This window comes from Eubalaena glacialis, chromosome 4 (genome assembly GCF_028564815.1).
Source record: "Eubalaena glacialis isolate mEubGla1 chromosome 4, mEubGla1.1.hap2.+ XY, whole genome shotgun sequence".
Classification (NCBI taxonomy): Eukaryota; Metazoa; Chordata; class Mammalia; order Artiodactyla; family Balaenidae; genus Eubalaena; species Eubalaena glacialis.
This window is the reverse complement of record NC_083719.1, coordinates 111,356,114-111,376,826: the sequence shown is the minus strand read 5'-3', so window position 1 is coordinate 111,376,826 and position 20,713 is coordinate 111,356,114. Positions and strand designations below refer to the sequence as shown.

The 20,713-nt window shown below is 48.1% G+C and overlaps 1 protein-coding gene across 1 annotated transcript in view; it reads right to left on the bottom strand.

Annotated features, from left to right (window-relative positions):
- Positions 1-16,692: 16,692 nt before the first annotated feature.
- HSPA4 (heat shock protein family A (Hsp70) member 4) overlaps positions 16,693-20,713 on the bottom strand; it is a 42,155-nt gene continuing 38,134 nt past the window's right edge. Inside the window, exons 17-19 of the mRNA XM_061189597.1 lie at positions 20,320-20,439; positions 19,076-19,237; positions 16,693-18,884 (exon numbers count right to left, since the gene is read on the bottom strand). Of these exons, the coding sequence (XP_061045580.1) occupies positions 18,681-18,884; positions 19,076-19,237; positions 20,320-20,439 (486 nt within the window). The 3' untranslated portion in view covers positions 16,693-18,680. The remainder of the gene's footprint in view (positions 18,885-19,075; positions 19,238-20,319; positions 20,440-20,713) is intronic.

Below are 20,713 nucleotides of genomic sequence, written 5' to 3'. Positions count from 1 at the left end.
TATGTATAACCGAATCATTTTACTGTACAGCAGTGATTAACACAACACTGTAAATCAACTATACCTCAATAAAAAAAAATAAAGTAAAAAATAAATAAAATAAAAAGCATCAGCCCTTCCCAAAATTAATTAATTAATTAAAATTTAAATTTAAAAAGAAGAAGCAATAGGCTTCTCTCTCAGAAATTTGGGGTCCACTAAACTGGAACCACCTACTCCCCCATGGGCAGTTCCATCTGCCCTTGTCTGTCCCCACTCCACATGCAGCCCTCATCTTGTAGGCCTCTCAACATCCTTCAGAGAAAAACATCATCCCTAAACAATCCCCAGGAAAAACCATGTGTATGGGGAGACACTTCAGGCTAAGCCAGGCTGGGCTCATGACCAGCAAGCTTGACAACAGAGTAAAATGAGCTTCCTGGGTGTCCATCTGCTAAGACATTAAAGCATCTCCCAGGAGAGGACTTGTCCTGAGAGAAAAATGACCAAGTCTGACGAAATTAACCCAGAGACCAAGCCTGATGATGTGACCAGCTCTGTCCCTGATGATTCAACCTGGGTGTAAGAGAGAAGAGGGCTATAAATTAAAACCAACAGCCCCTCTCCTACAAACACTGCAGTGCTGCAGAATGTCAGCAGTCTGGCTGCACTACACTCCCTCCAACTGAAGAAACACGAAAGAGAAAGATGTACCTTCTCTTCCCTTCTGCATAAGCTCAGGGCTATATGCATGAACCTGAAATACCCAAGAAACAGGCTCCAGGGAGAGATGGCAGCACCTTCAGAACCAGGAGGACCTAGCCAGAGTCAGGAGGGCCCAAGGGACCTACCAGAGCCCAGCTGATGGACCTGGAGCAAATAAGGAGAACACAACCCAGACACACCACCACGAACCCGGACTCCACCTGTTCGAGGACATAAAGGGCAATCACAAAATACATGGGGAGACCATGATGGGAAGCGGTTCCCGATGAGCTGAGAGTCAAAGAAATGTGTGTGAAGATGGGCTAGCCAGGAGAGAGTTTAAATCCCCCAGTTACTTTACAAAATGTGTAAAATCAAAATGGTCCCCAGAGACTCAGACCTTCCAAATCTAAGTCCAGGGAGACAGGTTTATGGATCATTATTAAACTGATGAGAAAAGGTATAAACCAGGAGACTATTAGACATAAATCAGACAAATAAGCCTGCAGTCCCATCTGTAATGAGACATGGACACGGGCCAGCAGCACCTAAATCTCAGGGACACTGGTTCAGAGCAGGTGGGGGACAGGGAAGGGTCAAGGCCTGAGCTTCACTCCCCTCGCCCCAACCAGACCCGCCTCAATCCTTTGCCCTTGGACTTCAGGCTCGGGAGGCAGAAACAATCTGGTTCCTAGTGGGTGCTGAGTAAAGAGTAAGGTCTGATGCAATAGGCAGTCCTCATAGCTGCCAACTATGATGAAGGCGCCCAGCCAGGCCCGGAGAGAGGGAGGATCAAGCCCCGGAAAGAGTTGTTCCTGGAGCAGGCCGATCTCCTGGGGAAGAGGAGAACATTATGTCAATGGGATTTTCCTGGGTTGGAGTTTGGATTGAGCCACAAAGCTCAGGACACCATGAAGAAAGGCCCACACATTTCAAAGAGAACAGCTCTGCCCACTTACTAAGACATGGCCAAGCAGGCCCTTATACACCCTGTCACCCCTCCTGCCCAGAAACTGTGGAGGGTCCCCTCCCAGAGGAGGGGCAGAGAGGATGCTCGGCCCCCAAGTTTGTGTGGAAAGTTCGGGGGTGCTGCCAGCAGGGAGATTCCAGCTCATCCCCCTAGAGGTTTCCTGAGCTGTGGAATCACAAGTCCTGATGGCACTACAGCCCTAGAAGTGTGGCCTAGGGGAGGGGGAGAAGAAGACAGAATTCCTATATCCACTTTACACACTAAGGCTCCCAGAAGTTACGTGAATAATCCAAGATGAGGCAGCTGGGTCAGCTCAGCCGCCTGTCTCTCCTCCTGCCTAGGTGGCAGATGCCAACATCTCCCCTAATGTCCCCCTACATGGACCAAGCACACCCTGAGGGCATGCCCCTGAGGGCAACTGGACATGGGACCACTCCCCAAAGTCCCCTCCATCCTTGCCCAAGTGCCTTCTCCCCACTGTTCTTCCCCTTCCCCACTGCTCTTCCCGGACTCAAGCGCCAGGCTGGGCTGGAGTGGACACCAGAAAAAGGCCAGGCCTTTTTCAGACCCCCATGGGAATCCTAGCACCAGAGGGGCGAGGACGAGGCAGACAACACCCCACGTTCCCCACCCCAGCATCGCTGTGGGTCTTTTGTTGGGACAGATGACCGTTGTGATGAACAAAGGGAAGGGAAGGCAAGGACAAGCCTGCCCCCTGCTCCCATCTCACCCACACCACTGTGACCGAGCCACTCTCCTGCTACAGCACAGCTCCAGCCGGCAATGAAGGACACCCTTTTATTTTCCTTTACAAATTACTTTCCTGAGGGAAGGCATAAAACTGAACCAAAAGAGTTGTGTTTAAATAATTTAGAATGTTTTTACCTAGGAATGTCAGTGTAGGGTAAACAAAGGGAACAAAGTTCAGGCCCTCTCTCACCTCAGGTCCGTTCCAGGGCCTGAACTCTGCCATCCACTGAGACGGCCTTGGTACTGTTGGTTTATTCAATGAGCATTTATGGATCACCCATGACATCCTGGGTGTGTCACAGGCACTGGAGTACAGCAATGAACAGGTGAGACATGGTTCCTGCCTTCGTCTGAAGACTATGGCTCAGTGGTTCCTCCACTGAGCTTACAGTCTAGTGGCTATGTTACCAGCAAACAAGACAAGTACAGACTGTGATAATAATCATAAAAGCTTACACTCCCTAAGCCTGACTCTACTGGCAGGCACTATTTTCAGTATTTTACATGTATTAACTCATCTAATCCTGTGAGGAAAGTTCTATTATTATCTCCATTTTACACAGGAGGCACAAAGGGATTAAATAACTCATCCAAGGTCACACAGGCCCAGAAGTGGAGGGTCAGGAACAACAAACACAGATGTGTCTGGTTCTAAGCCCTCTCTCTCAACCCCCTCACTCTGCTTCTCTGGTGATAAGACCATAAAGGAGACAAACAGGGTAATGGGAAAGAGCAACTCGGGGGAGACATTTTTACTTACAGGAACCCAGGACGGCCTCTCTGAGGAGGGATGGAGACCTGGGGAAGCAAGCAAGGAACGGTGGGAGCACCTGGGGAGCAACCTGCCAGGCAGTAGAAACTGTACCACAAACTCCAGATGCAAAACCAAGTGTGGGCGTGATCAGGGCATGAAAGGAGGGCTGCTGAGGCTGGATGCAGAGCAGGAGGAGGGCAGTGGGCGCCGATGGAGCTACAGAGGAGACCAGACCCAGATCTCCTTGGCAAAGTGGGAGGCTTTGATTCAAAGCGCGCGAAAAGCCAGTCCATGGTGAGCACACGCTGAGCCAGTGGAGTGAGGGCTCTGATTCCCACTGGATGGCGGGGGGGGCGGGGCAGGGCCCTGACACTGAGTTCCATTTCCTCATCTGCCAGGGGGCCCTGCACATTCTGGGGCCTTTGGGGAGATCACATAAGATAAAGGCTTATTGTTGATAGAAAGCAGAGATCTCATGCACTCCCCTGGGGAGCCAAACTTCCGGAGGGTAGCATGGAGCCGCCCCAGGGTGAGTGAGGGATGGAAAGGGCAGGCTCCTTTCCTGGGTAAGGCCAGAGCCCCAGCTGCCCATGAGGGCACCTCAGAATCCAGCTGGCAGACAATGTGGCATGAGTTCCCTGCCAAGCTGGCCTCTCCTGCCACTCATTTCCCACCTGGGGCAAAAACAGTCTTTTTTTTCCCTCCCAGATCTGCAAGTACCTGAAAACTAATTACAACCACAGTCCTGTGCCATGAGATCCAAGGTTTTCTTTGATAGTTTAGAGTTAGGGTGAGAAAAATACGGATATATGCTGAACATGGAGAAAAGCGGGGTGAATTTTTTGGCCCCTGCCCATCCTCACTGTCTGTGCCACAAGCTGACAGGGTTTATCTCCTCTGTCACCACCTCCACGTACATCAGAGCCCTGAACCAGGATGATGCGAGGAGGAAGAGCAAGGCTCAGAAAAAAAACTGTTCCCTTAATGTGAATAAACATGTTCATAACAATGAAACCAACATTCACTGAGCCAGACACTTACTGAGCATGTTTCATCTAATCCTCACAACAAGTCAATGACGTAGGCAATGTTCTTATGTCCATTTTGTGGATGAGGAAGTGGAGCCTCAGAGAGGATAGTAATGTTCCCAAGGTCACACAGGTGACAGAGACAGGATTTGAACTGGGCCCTGCCCGACTCGAGTCTGTATTGTTTATGCCTCACCAAGAGGATTATTTTCACAACCGAGACCCAGGTGGGCTTAACTCACACTGAATGCCTATATGATTCGTGTACCCTGAGGAATAAGATGAGTCAGCGTTTATTTAGGAGTTACTAGGTGCCAGGTGTGGCGCTAAGCACTGACACACAGTATCTTGTTTAATCCCCGCAGACAGATTCTGTCCTTATCCCATTTCACAAATCAGGAGGTTAACTGCAGGCTCCAGGGCTGGGTAGCAGGGGCACGGCTTCGGGCTCAGGGCTGTGTGAGCTACGTGACCAGTCATGGGTTCGTTGCTGGGAACCCATCACCCTGGAGTGCTCTGGAGCAGACTGAGTCAGGGATTTGTCACCACCATCACTGCCACCCCCTGGCCCGCCGTGAAGGAGGCCGGACTGGAGCTTGCAGTCATGATGAGGGAAGCTGAACCTGTCTGCGGCCAGGCTGGGAGCAGCTATCCTGGGCTATGCCCTCCCCAGAGAAATTGCCCCAGCTCCAGCTCTTCCAGGCAGGTCAGCCAGACGAGCTGTGTCAAGGCCACTGGGTCAAAAGAGAAGCCCCAGGCCAGCCAGTCCCTCTGCCCTACAGCACCTCAAACCCTGGGGTGCAGGTCTGCAGACCTGTTAGGTCCCCATCATCCCTGTGTCCTGGGAATGCCCCGCCACGTGGACACAGAGAGGAAGCTCAGCCAGAACCCACCCCCAGACAAAGGACATTGAGGACCACCCCACCTCAGGTCCCCTACACCAAACCACAGCTCCTACTGGGCCTTGCTCGGCACCTCTGCTCCCGTAGGAGCTGAGGCAGGGTGGGTGGACCCGTAGGTGGATGAAGGGTCTGGCCAAAAGACTAGGAGAGCAACGTGACAGCTAGGATGGAGGCCCAGATGAGCCAGGAAAGACCCTGCAATACAGAGACACTGCCCACTCTCCCAGCCCAGGCGGGAGTATGTGGTCAGCACCTTCTCCCTCTCCTGCACAGGCCCACACCTGCCATAAGGAAGGCAGCCGTACAGAACCCACCAAACCCAGCCCCCTCAACTGCTCCTGTGGACAGCCAGCTGCCCACCCCTCCCAGCTCTTTGGCTTAGCCCTCTCCCTTCACTTCCCGGTACTAATATCCCACTTTGTGGGATCTCTCTGTGTGCCCAGAATGGTGCTGAGCCCTCACACGCAGTCCTGTTACTCCTCCTCATCATCCTCGCAGGCAGGACTATAGCATCATCTCCATTTTATAGATGAGGAAACTTAAATGCCTTGCCAGGGTCACCCAGCTGGTGCATGGTAGAGCTGGGACTGAAGCCAGGCCTGTCCAATTCCAAAGCCTTCCACCTTTTCCCTCAGCCTCCAGCCCTATCAGATATCTCTGCACACAAATCTCCAATGCACCAGACCCCAGAGTGCATCAGGCGGTGGGAACGACCACCACCCCCGCCCATGCTTGCACTGCCTCTTTCCCAGGGAGCTGTACCTTCTAACTTCTCTCCCCACCTCCTGCCCTGGGGTTCCCCAGGTCAGAAGCTCTTGGGCTACCCAGGAAAGCACTGATTGGCAGGCCCATGCTCAGATGCTTCGAACTCCCTGGCTGCAGTGTGGCAGCATCAGGCTTCCCAAATGTTGTTTACTAATAAATCCCTGAGAATGTATAATAAAGTTGATGGGGCTTAACTGACGGGTCCAGGGCAAAAGGGAGCCAATTACCTGACACTCTCTGCTATGATCTTAAAACAGATGTTGGAGTGTGTAAAATTATGGCTTGTGGTTGAGAACTGCAGATACAATTCCAACCTTCCCTTTTATTGCCACACATAAATGTTAAATGCGGCAAGATCTACATCTGAAATTCAGTTGTTGCCATTTTGTCCCATGTTTCTGAAGCCAAGGCTACATTTGGAGTTGGTGTCCTGGTAATTACTCTGAAACCCCAGGAACAACATACAGAAACAAACTGGCACAAAGTGCAGCAGAGGACAGGCCCCCAGGGCTCACCTCTGATGACCCCAGAATACAGGTCAACGGGGTCACCAGCCCCTGCCCTCTGGAGTTTATACTTTAGGTGACCCATACCTGGTCCGGCAGACCACCCTTCCAGAACCCAAATCAGCCTGATTCTCGGCACATTTATACGGGCCAACTAGGAAGGTGAGTTCTTGCACATTTGGGTGTGATTAGCATTTAGGGTTATACCTGGTTCTCTGGAATTTCCCTGGGCCACCCACAGCAGGGACTCCAGGAAGCCAGCCCTGCAACCAGCACTGCTTACATCACGTGGCTCCTCACACAACTGCCCACAGAGGAAGTGGGAGGAGTGGATACAGGATGGACACAGAAGAAGGAGTCTGCGAATGTGGAACTCCCTGCCCAGAATTCTCAATAGCAAAGTTTCTTGACATTTTGCTCAAACCCGGAGGCCCTTCCTGACAGACCAGCCCCTGGACCTGCTCACAGGGCAATCCCAGAAACTCAGCCAACCCACCCTCGTCTCTGAGCATGTGTGCCCTGAAGTCTCGGAGAAATCCACACATAAAGGGGCCAGTTACGGGTTGATTGTGTCCCCCACAAAAAGATAGGGTGAAGTCCTAAACGCCGGTACCTCAGAATGGGACCTTATTTGGAAATAGGGTCTTCACAGTGTTAATCAAGGTGAAATAAGCTCATTAGGGTAAACCCTAATTCAATGTGACTGGTGTCCTTATGAAAATGAGAAATTTGGACACAGAGACAGACCCACACAGAGGGAAGACAATGAGAAGACACAGGAAGAACGCCATCCACAGGTAAGGAATGCCTGAGGCCATCAGAAGCCAGGAGAGAGTCGAGGGCAGATTCTCCATCACAGCCTCAGAAGGAATCAACCCTGCCCACACCTCGATTTCAGACTTCTGGCCCCCAGAACTGTGAGAGAATCATTCAGTTGTGTAAGTCCCTGGCGTGAGGGACTTGGTTACAGCAGCCCCAGCAAACGAACACCCCACTGTCAGTGGGATGCCGACGGGGCAGAGGCGGGCCCCCTAACATGAGCCTCCTCCAGGCCCCGTGAAAGGCCCTACCGAGGTGTTCATGTGGTCCCATGTTTTTGGTGAACTTGTTAACTGGGCCATTTTAACACAAATAGGGCTGAAAAGAAAGGAATTTTCATCACCGCCAGTGGGCCTATGAAATAAGAAGAAAAAGGCTCAAAAATGGCATGAAGGGGGCATCACCAGAACCTCCACAGAAGCTCCCTCAAACACTGCCCAGCTTGTTCCCCAAGAGCCCAGTGTGAAAAGAAGGCAGGAACATCCATCTACCTTTTCGCCAGGAGACGAAAACTGCCACTGATAGTCAGTCACGTAGGTCACTACGTGAGAGAGAGAGGGCCAAACAGAAAAGACACAAATCACTGTCCCGAAAGATGACTTACACGTGTCCTCCAACTGGGAACGGCAACTGTGATGCCCGACACCCACACGCTGGGCCGTTTTCTCCAAGATCCAGGGCAGGTGTTCCTCTTTCCCCCTCCCTTGCAAGAAAAGATGAGGTCACCCAGCTGTCAGGGAGCTGGGGAATGACCTTGACCACTGCAATTATGAGTGGGGGGAGAAACCTCAGCCAAGCCCATTTTAAACGTTGGAAATTTAGGAGCCGGGTTGAACAAGGACAGCAAACGGCCAGCGTGTCCTTGAGTGAGCACTTCCAGAGACCCCTGGGGCCTGAGCCCCGCCTGCCCATCTTCACCAAGCCACCTGCATCCTCACCAAGGCCTCTCCTCCTGCAGAGCCCCCCAGCCCTCATCCTTCACCCTCAACTCCCCCTGCTGAAGGGCCAGGAGCTGGAGGAGGTGGTGGCTGGAGAGAAGACACGTCCCAAACGGATTGTCCTGCTTGTGCTCACGGGATCCCCCCTCTGAACACGTGCCGTGCCTTTCTTAACGTATGGAAACTGTGTGTTTCCTAAAAAGCAGATTGATTGCCTCTGATTCTGCTCATAGCACACGTGAGCCCCCGCCTAATCACAGAAACCTGGCCAGATCTCTGGCCACCCTCCTCCACAGGGAACCACCCAGCCGTAGGATCACTATCTCCCAGAGATACAGGCCCTCTGCCATGACCCCACAGCCAGCCACTCGGCCTCACACAGCTCCTCACCAGCCTCCCTGCTGCCGGTCCGTCCCCTCCTCCCTCCTCCCCCCAAACAGCGGAACCTCTCTACAGTGCAAATCCCACGAACTGTGTCCTTGCTTAGAAACTTACCAGGGCTTATCAACACCCTCAGGAGAAAATCAAGGCCGTTTTTGTCTCTTATGAAATATACAAAGATCCAAGCCCCAGGAATTCCCTCCCCAAGTACTTAGGACTGCCCCAGGATGCTGCTTGCATGGGTGACTTACCTGCCACGTCCTACAAGGGGTGCCAGGCATCAGCACAGGCCCAGAGGCTGTGCTTGTAGCCACAGACAGTCCCCAGACGTGAGACACCTACTAAACCACCTACCCCTTTATCTTGCCTGTTCAAGAGAGCCACACTCAGGCAAAGGCGCCTGGGACTGAGGCACTGCAGGCTTGGGGGCCAGCTGTCTCCACGCACTCACCCAGGTGTCCTCAAGCTGCAGCGGGCAGGGTGAGGATGTGCTTCTCCTCCCTCCTCTATCACCAGGCCGGATTCCTGGTTGCTTTATAGACCCTGCGGCCTTTCCTAGAATCTGACCTTGCTCACCACCACCCCCATCTCTGGTGGTGTATATCATCTTCAATTTCAAAAGACCCCGAATCCCCATATAAAATAATGGCTGCAAAAAGGGGTTGTGGGGAGGGGTGTTTTATGTGATTCCACCACTGGCCCCCGGCCCCTCATCTTTGACCACTCCCTGCCCTGCCCGTACTTTCCACCCAGAGCTGTTTGTCAATCCCTGCACACCTTTGGTCACTCTCTCTCCTCTGTCTAGGGCTCCTGCACCAACCCCTCTCTCTTTACTTGCTTATGTAGCTGCCGTCCACTCACCTTTTACCTCTCAGCTCCAATCCCACCCTGGGATTGATTGTCAATTATCTGTTTATTTGTAGGCCCCAGCAAAGGAAGGGCTACAGCAAGACAGCTCTGGGCCCTGTTGTATTTACATCCCTGGGACAGGGCAGAGCCCCAGGGCTACTCAGAGAATGTTTGTGGAAAGGACCAATGAGCCAACAAATGAAGTCCAGGCTCCCCATTTGTTGCAACCTCCAGGTTTCCTGGGGTTGTTGCCATGGCTCCCAGGTACTGTCCTCTGGTGGCCACTGCCGGCAGCCTACTCTGAGAGGTGGGCGCCATCACGGCAATGCCAGATTGTCGGGAACCATTTATTTTGTAAACTCAAATTAACAGGAAGCAATTTCATTAACAGATAGTGCTGCTTGATGAGTTCATTCCAATTCAGGGCTTATTTTTAAAGTGTCCTTAAAAGCTATATGGAGCAGGCTGAAGAGCTGAGTCTGATTTAATGGAAATCGCGTGATATTATGTCTCACCTGAGAACATCGAAACGCCAAGGCTTTTCCCTTGAACTGTGAGGACCCCTCCAAGCTACAGATATCTCCTCCAGTTTGAGGAGGGGGTGGACAGGGGTGTGCATACATGAAGCTGGGCTCTGGAGCCTGTGGGCCCAATTCGAGAAGGGAACTCAACCCAGCAAATGCTTCTCCACCCTGGAGAAGCTCTTAGCACAGCCAGGAGAAAGACACACACAGAGTAAGAAATCACAGACTTACCTACCTTGTGAGGGCCAGGGAAGTAAGATGCACCGTGGAGATAGGCCGAAGGCCATTGGTCCTGGAGAAGAGAAGCCCCACACGCTAGTGCCCTAGTCACGCCGGGACAAGTGTAAACTAGATGTTGCGTCCAAAGAGACGCATCGCCCTGCCATCACAAGTAGTGTCAAAGAAATTCCAAACTTGACTTGGCATTTCCAGAGGAACACTGCATCCTCCTCGCCTCCTGCTCCCCACGACTCTACTCCGGTCTCTCCCTTTCCACCTCCAGCCCACAACCACCTTCACCCTCAGCTGTTGATTGTCAATCAACAGTCTCATTCATTTCCCCTTTACCCATTACCCAGGTTCTCTATTCCCAGAACAAAAGCATCAGCAGCACCAGGAACTTGTTAGAAATGCAGATCTTCGGACCCCATGGCAGTCCTTCCGACTCAAAAACTCTGAGTGTAGGGCCCAGTAACCTGGGTTTTAACAGGCTCCCCAAGGCTTTCAGAGGCACAGTTGAGCCACTACTTTACCTCAGAGGAGAGCCCAGGAGCTGATCCACAGGGAGAATCCTCCCCACCACTCTCTCCCCTGCTGTTTCGGTTCAATCTCTTGTACCCGTTGTCCTGATTTGGCATTAAAGAAATCTGGAAAACAAGTAGCCAAGACAGAACTCACAGAGGGTGGGCAATGGCAGGAGATAATCCTCTTTAAATGGATGGGGGTGGAGGAGAAGGCCTGGGGACCCTCATACACCAGGGAACCTTGTGTCTTTCATATCACTCAAATGGGGATATCTACCACGAGGCAAGGAGGGGACACTAAACTAGGTGTCTGGAAGCTCACATTTACCCCAGTTCTTCTGAAGCTGGTCTTAATCCTCTGCAGCAGAGCCCAGGGTTCAGAGAGTCATACAGCTGATTCCTGGGAATCTCTGTGCACACCTGGAGACCCTAACCTCTACAGAGGTCAGGAGCAGCCCCCTTCTGGGGCTACCAGTGGGATCACACCGAGTCAACAGGATAGGCTCAAGTCACAAGTAGTGTCCTCTGGCACTAGGTAGGATGGATTCATGTGCAGCTCAGGGGCAGGAAGCAACACTCCCTCTCCAACCCAGGGGCTAGTGACCATGCCCCCCAGAAGGAGGTCAGTGCCTCTCGGCTCCCTAGGCTGCCCATCAACAACGTTCCTTAGGAATCTGGGCTACTGGCAGGACAGGGGGAAGAAAGAAGTTTCCTCCACAGCCCTGGGACTGCTTATACCTGGGTCAGCTGCTCCTTGCACTGCTAATAGGGCTTAAAAAGGCAAATTACATGCCTGGCGCTCGCAATACCTTTATCCCTCTTGTTTGTCTAGAATGTCTTCCACATCCATCATTTCATGTGATGGGCAGAACTGGTGTGATCACAATTTCACAGATGAAGAAACTAAGGCTCCTAGAGGTTTTTTTCCAAGTCAAAATATGGTCCATGATCAGCATCACCTGGGAGCTTGTTAGAACTGTAGTCTCCCAAGCCCCTATCGAATCAGAATCTGCCTTTTAGCAAGAGCCCCACCTGAATTTGAGAAGCACTGGGCTGGGTACTTACTCAAGATCTGGGGTCAGTCCAATATTCTTTTTTTTTTTTAATTTTTTTAATTTTATTTTTTATAAATTTATTTATTTATTTATTTATTTATTTATTTAGGCTGTGTTGGGTCTTCATTGCTGTGCGCAGGCTTTCTCTAGTTGCAGCGAGCCGGGGCTACTCTTCGTTGTAGTGCGCAGGTTTCTCATTGCAGTGGCTTTTCTTGTTGCGGAGCATGGGCTCTAGGGCCTGCGGGCTTCAGTAGTTGTGGCAGGTGGGCTCAGTAGTTGTGGCTTGCAGGCTCTAGGGTACACAGGCTTCAGTAATTGTGGCACGTGGGCTCAGTAGTTGTGGCTTGCGGGCTCTAGAGCGCAGGCTCAGTAGTTGTGGCACACTGACTTAGTTGCTCTGCGGCATGTGGGATCTTCCTGGACCAGGGCTCGAACCTGTGTCCCCTGCATTGGCAGGCGGACTCTTAACCACTACGCCACCAGGGAAGTCCCCAATATTCTTTTACAACAAGTGATGCCACACTTTGAGTGATAAGGACCTTTTACTAGCAAAAGTCCATAAAAGTTCTCTGCTTTCTCGCCTGAGGCCTCTGTTAAACAACACTTGTTTTGCTCTTAGCTACCCTGAAGGAGAGGAGATGGAGGTCTGCATTCTCTGAACTCTGGGACTCCTCAAGGAGTAAAGCCTTTACTGGGGCTGACCCCAGGCAAAGGAAGAGCGATGCTGCCCTCAAGTGGCAGCTTCAACGCTGCAGCTCACACAACACCAAATCAGAACTGACTGGAGGAGGGCCATTGGATTTTCAGGGAACCAGATGATGTAATATGCAGAGCAATTGTTTTGGGGGGCAAAAGCCCCATATTCTAGGCACACACCTTTCCAGAAGATAAACGTTTTTCAAAATAGCTGGAATAGGGGTTCCTGGCTCTGCCATCCACCTGCTCTGTCAGCTTCGCCTGCTTTGGCCTTTTCCTCATCCACAAAGTGGAGAGTTGAATATGTTTTCAAGAATAGTTCTCATGTTCTGAGTTTTTTATTCACTGAAAATACTGCACGTGTGTATTCAAGTATCCCGTGCTTCATGCTGGCTGCAGGGGGCAGTTGTGAACTAGGCAGAGTCCATCCTTCAGTTGAAGGATATAGAATAAACATGGACAGGACCAGTCACAGAGGAAAGGCCCCTCACCCAGCCTGGGGCTTTGTTTATGACTGCATGAGCCCTCCCAATTTTCTGAGTTCTATTACACACAACCCTCCTGGTCTTCATGGCAGTCTCACATGAGTTCTAGAAGACTGCCTACCGGCATTGCTGAAAGGTACCCTATCATTTGGGTCATCCTTTTCTGGAACATCTACTGATCCAGCTCATCCTCAGAAATGCTCTGCTGGGATTTACATCGTGGAAGCTGAGGCATTGAGGTGGTTTCCCAAGTGTTTCCAGCTTTCTCTCCCCCAAGCATTTAGCCAAGTCTTGACCAAATAGTAGACCAGTCTATCTTAAATTTTAAAGTGCATGTAGAGGGAGCTTCCCTGGTGGCGCAGTGGTTAAGAATCCGTCTGCTACACAGACCTACTAGAGAATGGACTTGAGGATATGGGGAGGGGGAGGGGTGAGATGTGACACGGTGAGAGAGTGTCATGGACATATATGCACTCCCAAATGTAAAATAGATAGCTAGTGGGAAGCAGCCACATAGCACAGGGAGATCAGCTCGGTGCTTTGTGACCACCTAGAGGGGTGGGATAGGGAGGGTGGGAGGGAGGGAGATGCAAGAGGGAAGAGATATGGGAACATATGTATATGTATAACTGATTCACTTTGTTATAAAGCAGAAACTAACACACCATTGTAAAGCAATTATACTTCAATAAAGATGTTTAAAAAAAAAAAAGAATCCGTCTGCTAATGCAGGGAACACGGGTTCGATCCCTGGGTCGGGAAGATCCCACATGCCGTGGAGCGATTAAACCTGTGTGCCACAACTACTGAGCCTGCGCTTAGAGCCCTCGAGCCACAGCTCCTGAAGCCCGTGCGCCTAGAGCCCAGGCGCCCGTGCTCCGCAACAAGAGAAGCCACCGCAATGAGAAGCCCGTGCGCCACGACGAAGAGTAGCCCCCGCTCACCGCAACTAGAGAAAGCCCGCGCACAGCAACGAAGACCCAACACAGCCAAAACTTAATTAATTAATTAAAATAAATAATGTGCAGGTGTAAAAAACAATGTATGCGGTAGGTAAGGGCCTGCTTACTTGTGATAAGAATTTTAAGTGCTCTCTCTCCCTCCATTGATCCAGGACTCCAAATCTTACCAGTCTACCTGGCCTTTGAAGGATGTACACACGGACACAACTCATGGAAATGGCCCCAAACATAGCTCCATTTTTTTTTCTGCTTGTTGTCCTTGAACCTGGCAAATCCCAGGTTAGAAGTATTTCCCCTTTTCTCCCTCCCTGCCCTTATAGCATGTGTCAAAACTGGAGTGACAAGGTCAGGACTAGCGTGGCACTTGCTCATGGCTATTGGACTGATCTGGAAAGCAGTCTGTATTTTCACATCCTCTGAGATCTTCCCTTCCCTGATCCCCCAGAAATGTATTCCCTCCGTTACCATTCTGGAAATGTTGCTCATGGCCGTTTTTCCATTTTGCCTCCTACCCTGCTGCTTAAGAGGTCACCTCCTTCATTTCTACAGTTATGGCACCTGCTCCAAATTGCAGTAATCCAGCTCAGAGGACCAGGGCATTGAGGGTCATATCCCAGGGCTGCTCCAGCCAGAGGCAAGGGAGCACCACCCAGGAAAGGAATGCCATGGTCTCCGGGTAACTGGAGGAAACTATCCCCTTTTGCACACAAGACAGCGGGCCTAGGATGCTGCCAACCTCCTTCCTCCCCAAGTAGATCCCTCATTTCAACTAGGCCAAGCTTCCTGACCAGATACTCTCCTCCACCTGAGGCCTCACTGCACGCCCACAAAGCCCAGCTACCCCCCTTCTAAAGCATCCTCTCAGCATCTAACCTCACTGGCCACTGCCACCTCTCACTTCTCAAATCTCCCTCCTCCCTAACATGCCTCATGGATGATCATTCCCCTCTGGCAGCTGCTTGTTTCCTTCAAAGCTTCCACTTCCTCTTCCTGACACAGCCAAACACCATCCTTTACTCTCTAAAGCAGGAAGAACAAACCCTGACCCCCAAAGCTTCCTTCCACATCCAACTGTAGCTTCAGGATCTCTCGATTCCATGTCTGTACAAGCTCCTAATCTTATCCAGACTCTCATAAACATCTGCACTGACTCCTGCAGACCGGAAGCTCCACATGTCTATTACGTCTTTTATTCCAGGTTTGAAACCTTGGAGCCATTCTTTTTGAAATATATTTTTAATTTGTTTAACATTATAAAATTCCAAAATGCTTATTACAGAAATCTTAGAAAATACAAACAAGCAAAAACTTACAGAAATCACTCACAATCCCACACTGGGAGAAAACCATTTCATTTTGAAACACCTATCCAGTTTTGATATTTATGCAAACACATTCCATGTTCTTTCCAAACATGGGAAGCTGTGCGTATTGTTTTATAACCTGTTTTATAATTTTACATAAGAAATGATCTGTTAAAGCTAAAGAAAAATGATTGAAATCAATCAAGTATACAAAGTGTACTACCAAAAGCCAGATCAATATAAAATGTCAATAGGCTCCTGAAGCCTAGCCTGAGTTCCCTTGTCCTTACCCCATAAAGGTTAACTACTTCCTCTGCTTCTAACAGCATGGTTTTGTTTTAAAGTCACTTTTCCATCTTCCCCCTTCCTCCCGTACCAAGACTTACCATTTCCCCCTTCATTTGGCTCATCCCCCTAAAACGTGGATTATTTTAAAAGTTCCACTACCTCCAACTTCCCCCAGGCCCCACTCACTCTGCACATATCACATGAGCATCCCTAAAACATTGTCACTCTCAGGTCAGGCTAAAAGCCCCAGTGCACCACACCAGGACTCCAGTCTCTCAGCCCTACCACCTCTGACAGCGCCCCAACAAAAACCCCTCAAGATGTTTGATAGGCATCTCAAAGGCCACTGGTCTAAAGCCTCTGTGTGAATTCTCACCAACCCGATGGGAGCCATAAAAGAAGTCCTTCACATTAAGCTGAAGCTGCCCCATTGCAAAACCCTCCCACCAGCCCTGGCTTGCCTCCAACACCCTCTTCCCCAGTGACAGCAGGGATGCTGGTATCTCTCCTGGGTAAACAGGTATGCTACTCTTTCCAGGTGATTCCAACAGCCCTATAAAATGGCTACACTCTGGATAATCACTAGCTAGCTGGCTTCCCACTCATATTACTAGGTGTCCACTCTTCTCCCTAAGACAGAGGCCCAGAAAAACAAAAACTTTACTCCAGACACTTCTTGAAGGTGGCGGGCACAGGCCCTGTTGGTAGGCCTGGCACCGGGACTATTAAGTAGCAGGACTACAGGGAGGAAGGCCCCAGACCCCTCCCCATCTAGGCCCTATGCTTTGTATAGTTAGGGTCTCTTCTGGTGGCTTCACCCCCTTTCAACACTCAACACCACCCCACATACACACCAAGACGCACATGCATGCACACACCGTTGGAACTGTCACTGGTAACAACTGTTACGAGCACATTCTGGGCCATGTCCTGTTCTTTGAAGGGGCAGTCATCAGTCCTGGCACTGGCCTTTATAGGGCCGTAACCCACTTCCTGCTAATATCAAAACCCTCAAAGGCCCAGTCACAGGAGCAAGGTAAGGATTTCTAAGTCAGAGAACTGGGCCAAGACTCAGCATGGGAGAATAAGTATGGAAAGAGCTACTTCTTACCACCCAGTGTGCTAAGCCTCCAATGTTCTTCAGAATGGAGGTCTCTGACAAATGTTAACTACTTGGAATTTAGCTTAGAGGACTCTTACCTCTAGAGAAGAGTTTTTATTTAAAACACAAAAACATACAAACATACACACATACACACCCTTCATTATGAAATTAAGAAAACCATTCCTTTGAGTGTAAGACAGGTTTCTTTTTATTAAGTTTTCCTAAAACTCGTCTCATGTTTACTGAATGTTTTTCTTTGTGTAAGAACGTAACCTGGAGCTTTAACAAACCAATTTGGACAATGCAACCTGGATTAATGCTTGTCTGCACACAACTCATAGATTACCATTCTCTGGCCTGGCCTCCATGTAAATCCAATTGGTCTTAAAGCCTATCTAAACAGAGAGCAAGCAGACCACATCATCTTATTTCTAGTTTAAACTTTAAACCTCAAACTCACCCCCATCCCAAGACCCACACCCGCCCCCACACACAGAAGAAAATTTTTAGAAGAAATGGCCATTAGGAACTGAGTCAGTTGCCTAAGAATTGGCTTAATCCTGCAGCCAGCACTCCTAAGTAGCTCTTGGCCTCACAGCAGGCCAGCTGGAACTCTTGAAGCAGGACAAGTAGAGAATGGATAGAGGAGGCTCTAAGAACAGGGCCAAGTCCTGGTGCTGCGAGGCTTCCACACATGCTTACACTCCAACATAAATACACTTCCACCTTCCTCCTCTAAGTGATGTTTCTCTATAGCACTGTAGAGCTTGTAACCCTCTAAATTTTTTAGTGCAGAGATGGACAGAAACTTATTCTAGATATGCAAGGTATAATCTTATTTCTAACAACATAGGCCAAAATTAACAGAGCAGCTCTGTTATACAGATTAACAATTACAAAGGTCCAAAAAGTAACCAACAAAGATTTTAACAGTTTCTAGGGCAGGTACCAGCTCTGGCCTCTAATACTACAGGTTTCCCTTAGTTTCCAAAATGCCTCACTCCTATCAACACGGCCCAAAGGGCAGTCACAGGGAATGCTTTGGTGCTCCTGACACTGGCTGCACAGTAAGAATGAGGTGTTGCTAAAGTCAGCACCACACTTCTTTAACACTTATTTCAGACTCATCCAGTACAATCCAGTGCATCTTAGTTTTTTGTATGATCTGTCCGCTGTTTAACACATACAAATTGGCAGATTCATGACAGATATTAACACAACACATAAGTGATTGTGAATGAGCAAAAAAGAACTTTTAACTCTTGTCGTAAGACTTTAAGCTATACCTCAAATTTACACAGAACATCTCTAACCTGAATAAGCAGGCCAGGATACAAATCTTCACACCATAATTAACAAGAATCAATCCCTCAGTTAAATTTACCATGCCTATATCCAACAGTACATCTACCCAATTCTAACCTTCCGAAGAGAAAATTATTTAGACTTTGATACTTGGGGTATTAGTGGACATACTTTCAGGAACATACATTCTCAGGAAGAGCCTCCAGGTCTAAAGTCCTCAGTTAACAACTTGCTCCACGTGAAAGGATCTATTTTCCCAGGAGCAACACACGTCATTTGTAATAGGAGCTCCTTTAACTCGGGGAAGATGGGAAGATAGGAAGACGGGGTGGGAGTCCCAGCGGAGCTGACTCACACGTGAAGAAGCTCAGAGCATACCTTTGTTGTTCTCTGTTAATCCATGCCATGCTCTCTAGTCCTCAGAAACAGAGGGAGACCCCTCCCCCATCCCCACACCAAGCGGGGAGCCTTTGTGGCAATCTCCACAGCAGATTTGTGAAGCACAATTAGAGTTCCTGCAACAAAAAGTCTGCTTGATAGCTAGGTATAGCTTGTGCTATAGCTCAACTTTCTAAAACAAACTTCTCTTTGTATAAGCATGATTAAACATAAAAGGAGTGAAGCATAAGCTCAGTAAGACTAACTGGGCTTCTAAATAGTACCATTATGAAAAAGATACAATGCACTTCATTTCTGTATCTAACTATTTCGAACTCAAAATGCTCCATACATTACCTATATCCCCCCCACCAAATCCCCTAAAAACTAAGAAATCTCCAGTATTTAATTGCTCTAGTTGATATTTAGAACAAAGTTGACAACTTAAAGCTTTATAATAGTCTGTTTTAATATAAACAATTGTTGGAATCAATCAATGTCCATTTCAGGAAGCTTCTTGTCTGAATCCGAAGGCAGAGCTGTGTCTGTACCCTGCTCAGCAGCCTGAGGGCCTGGGCTGTCTCCTTGTCCATCCACTGGTCCATTCTGCTCTGCATTTTTTTGCTCCTCTTTTGGAGGTTCCACTTTGGGTTTTGGCTTTGAAATTATAGGGCTACAGATACTCGTCAGCTCCTAGAACAATAGGAGAGAAAACTGTGGTTTCTTGTAACAAATTTTACATGGCATACTAAAATCCAAGTCCACCCTCTCCGACCCTATCCCCAAGCCAGAAGCAAAGATGCAATAATGAAATTCTCTCCTATTAATAATAAATAATGAGACTGACTAGAAAAGACTATTAAATCTTTAAAATCATACATTACTTTAATTTTAGCTTCAATCTCTTTTGCCTTGACAACTGGATCCACGGTCAGACTCTGCTTGTTCTGCAGATTCAGCTTGTTATTCATCCACTCCATGGCCTCATTCGTGCTTTTCTGTACCCTCACCAAGTCAACAGCATCCAAATGGTCATACTGGTCCTCCTGCAACCAGTAGCCAACCAGACAAGTGTCAAAGGATGATACTGTCCCTACTCAAATATTGTCTAGTTCTTTACCATCTTTCAAAAAGTTACAATCTTTCCCAAAATGAAGCCCATCTAGCCTCACAAACTACATAGACATTCAATTCCCGAAAAATTCAGAAAAGTAACCCCAATTTTTAAAACAGAGGAAATACATTTAAAGGCCAAAATTACACAAGGTGGTAATTAAAATGCTTCAGCAGTATAAATAGCACATGCTTTACACAAAATCTTATAATTTCACAATGCAAAACAAAAAATTACATGTCATTAGGTATGAGACCTGAGGTTTAGGCATCCTTGCTAGGAACCAAAATAATAATGAGTACGGTTTTTTAAAAGAGGCCTTTCAGAAGCAAAATTTTTTAATTAAAAGTAATTTTTTTAGAAAGCTCAATTTATCTGTCTTAAAGTTTCTTACACTGACAATACATCAAGAACCTGGAGTATAATAGTGGAGTTAACCAAACTATTTACCAAAGTTTGGGAGCAATCCAAACTTTGGAATCAGACCTCAGGCCAAATCCCAGCTCCCCCAGTAGTAACCTTGGGTGAGGATTAAAGAAGTTAGAAATTATCTATAAATGTTGATACTACCACCTACTTCATAAGGGTACTGTGAAAATTTAATCAGATAATATATTTATGGAATATATATCATATAGTGCTCAAAAAAAAATGAAAGTAGTTTATTGTTGAGACAGTCCTACATCTGTATAACAAACTTAATTATTTGCCTAATGTGTTCTAACACCAAAATAGAGCAAGTTAAGTCAATGATCAAACATTTCATAACAAGAAAAGGAAGCTGAATAATATTGCTCAATTCCATAGTCCCCTTATTAAAGAGAAGCAGCAAATCCCAGGGTTCTTAGTAAGATTATATAAAATATTATACATTACATTAACATCCAAAAAGAAAATACTATCATTAAACAACAGTTAAAAAGAAGACAAAGAACTGCTACGTAAATGTCTCAAAACTTAACTCTACCGAAACAACAGTAGGGAAGAGGAGACAAAAAAAAAAAAAAAAGATACCTTGTTTTTGAAAGAGCTGATTACTTTCATATACTGTTGGATTTGTTTCCCTAGTTCGTCAAATAATTTTGGTCTTTCTTCAGATTCCTGGAATCGTATCTTAATAGGCTGACCTAGATTCTTAACAGAAGAGAGAATATACAAATTCTTCACAGGGGAGTTTAAACTGTAAGAGTAGTATCTTTCTACTAAGATTGATTATGAATTAAAATACATTTAATCTCCATGTTCTATATATAAGAAGTTGAATATTTTTCCCCAGCCAATTGAAATATATCCTCAGTCTACATGAGAATATACCTCAATACTGTTCCAAGTGGAGCCACTTCAACTTGTCACTTGAACCCTAGTTCTCAAAATACATTAGGGAGACACCAAAAATTAGGTGCCTCCA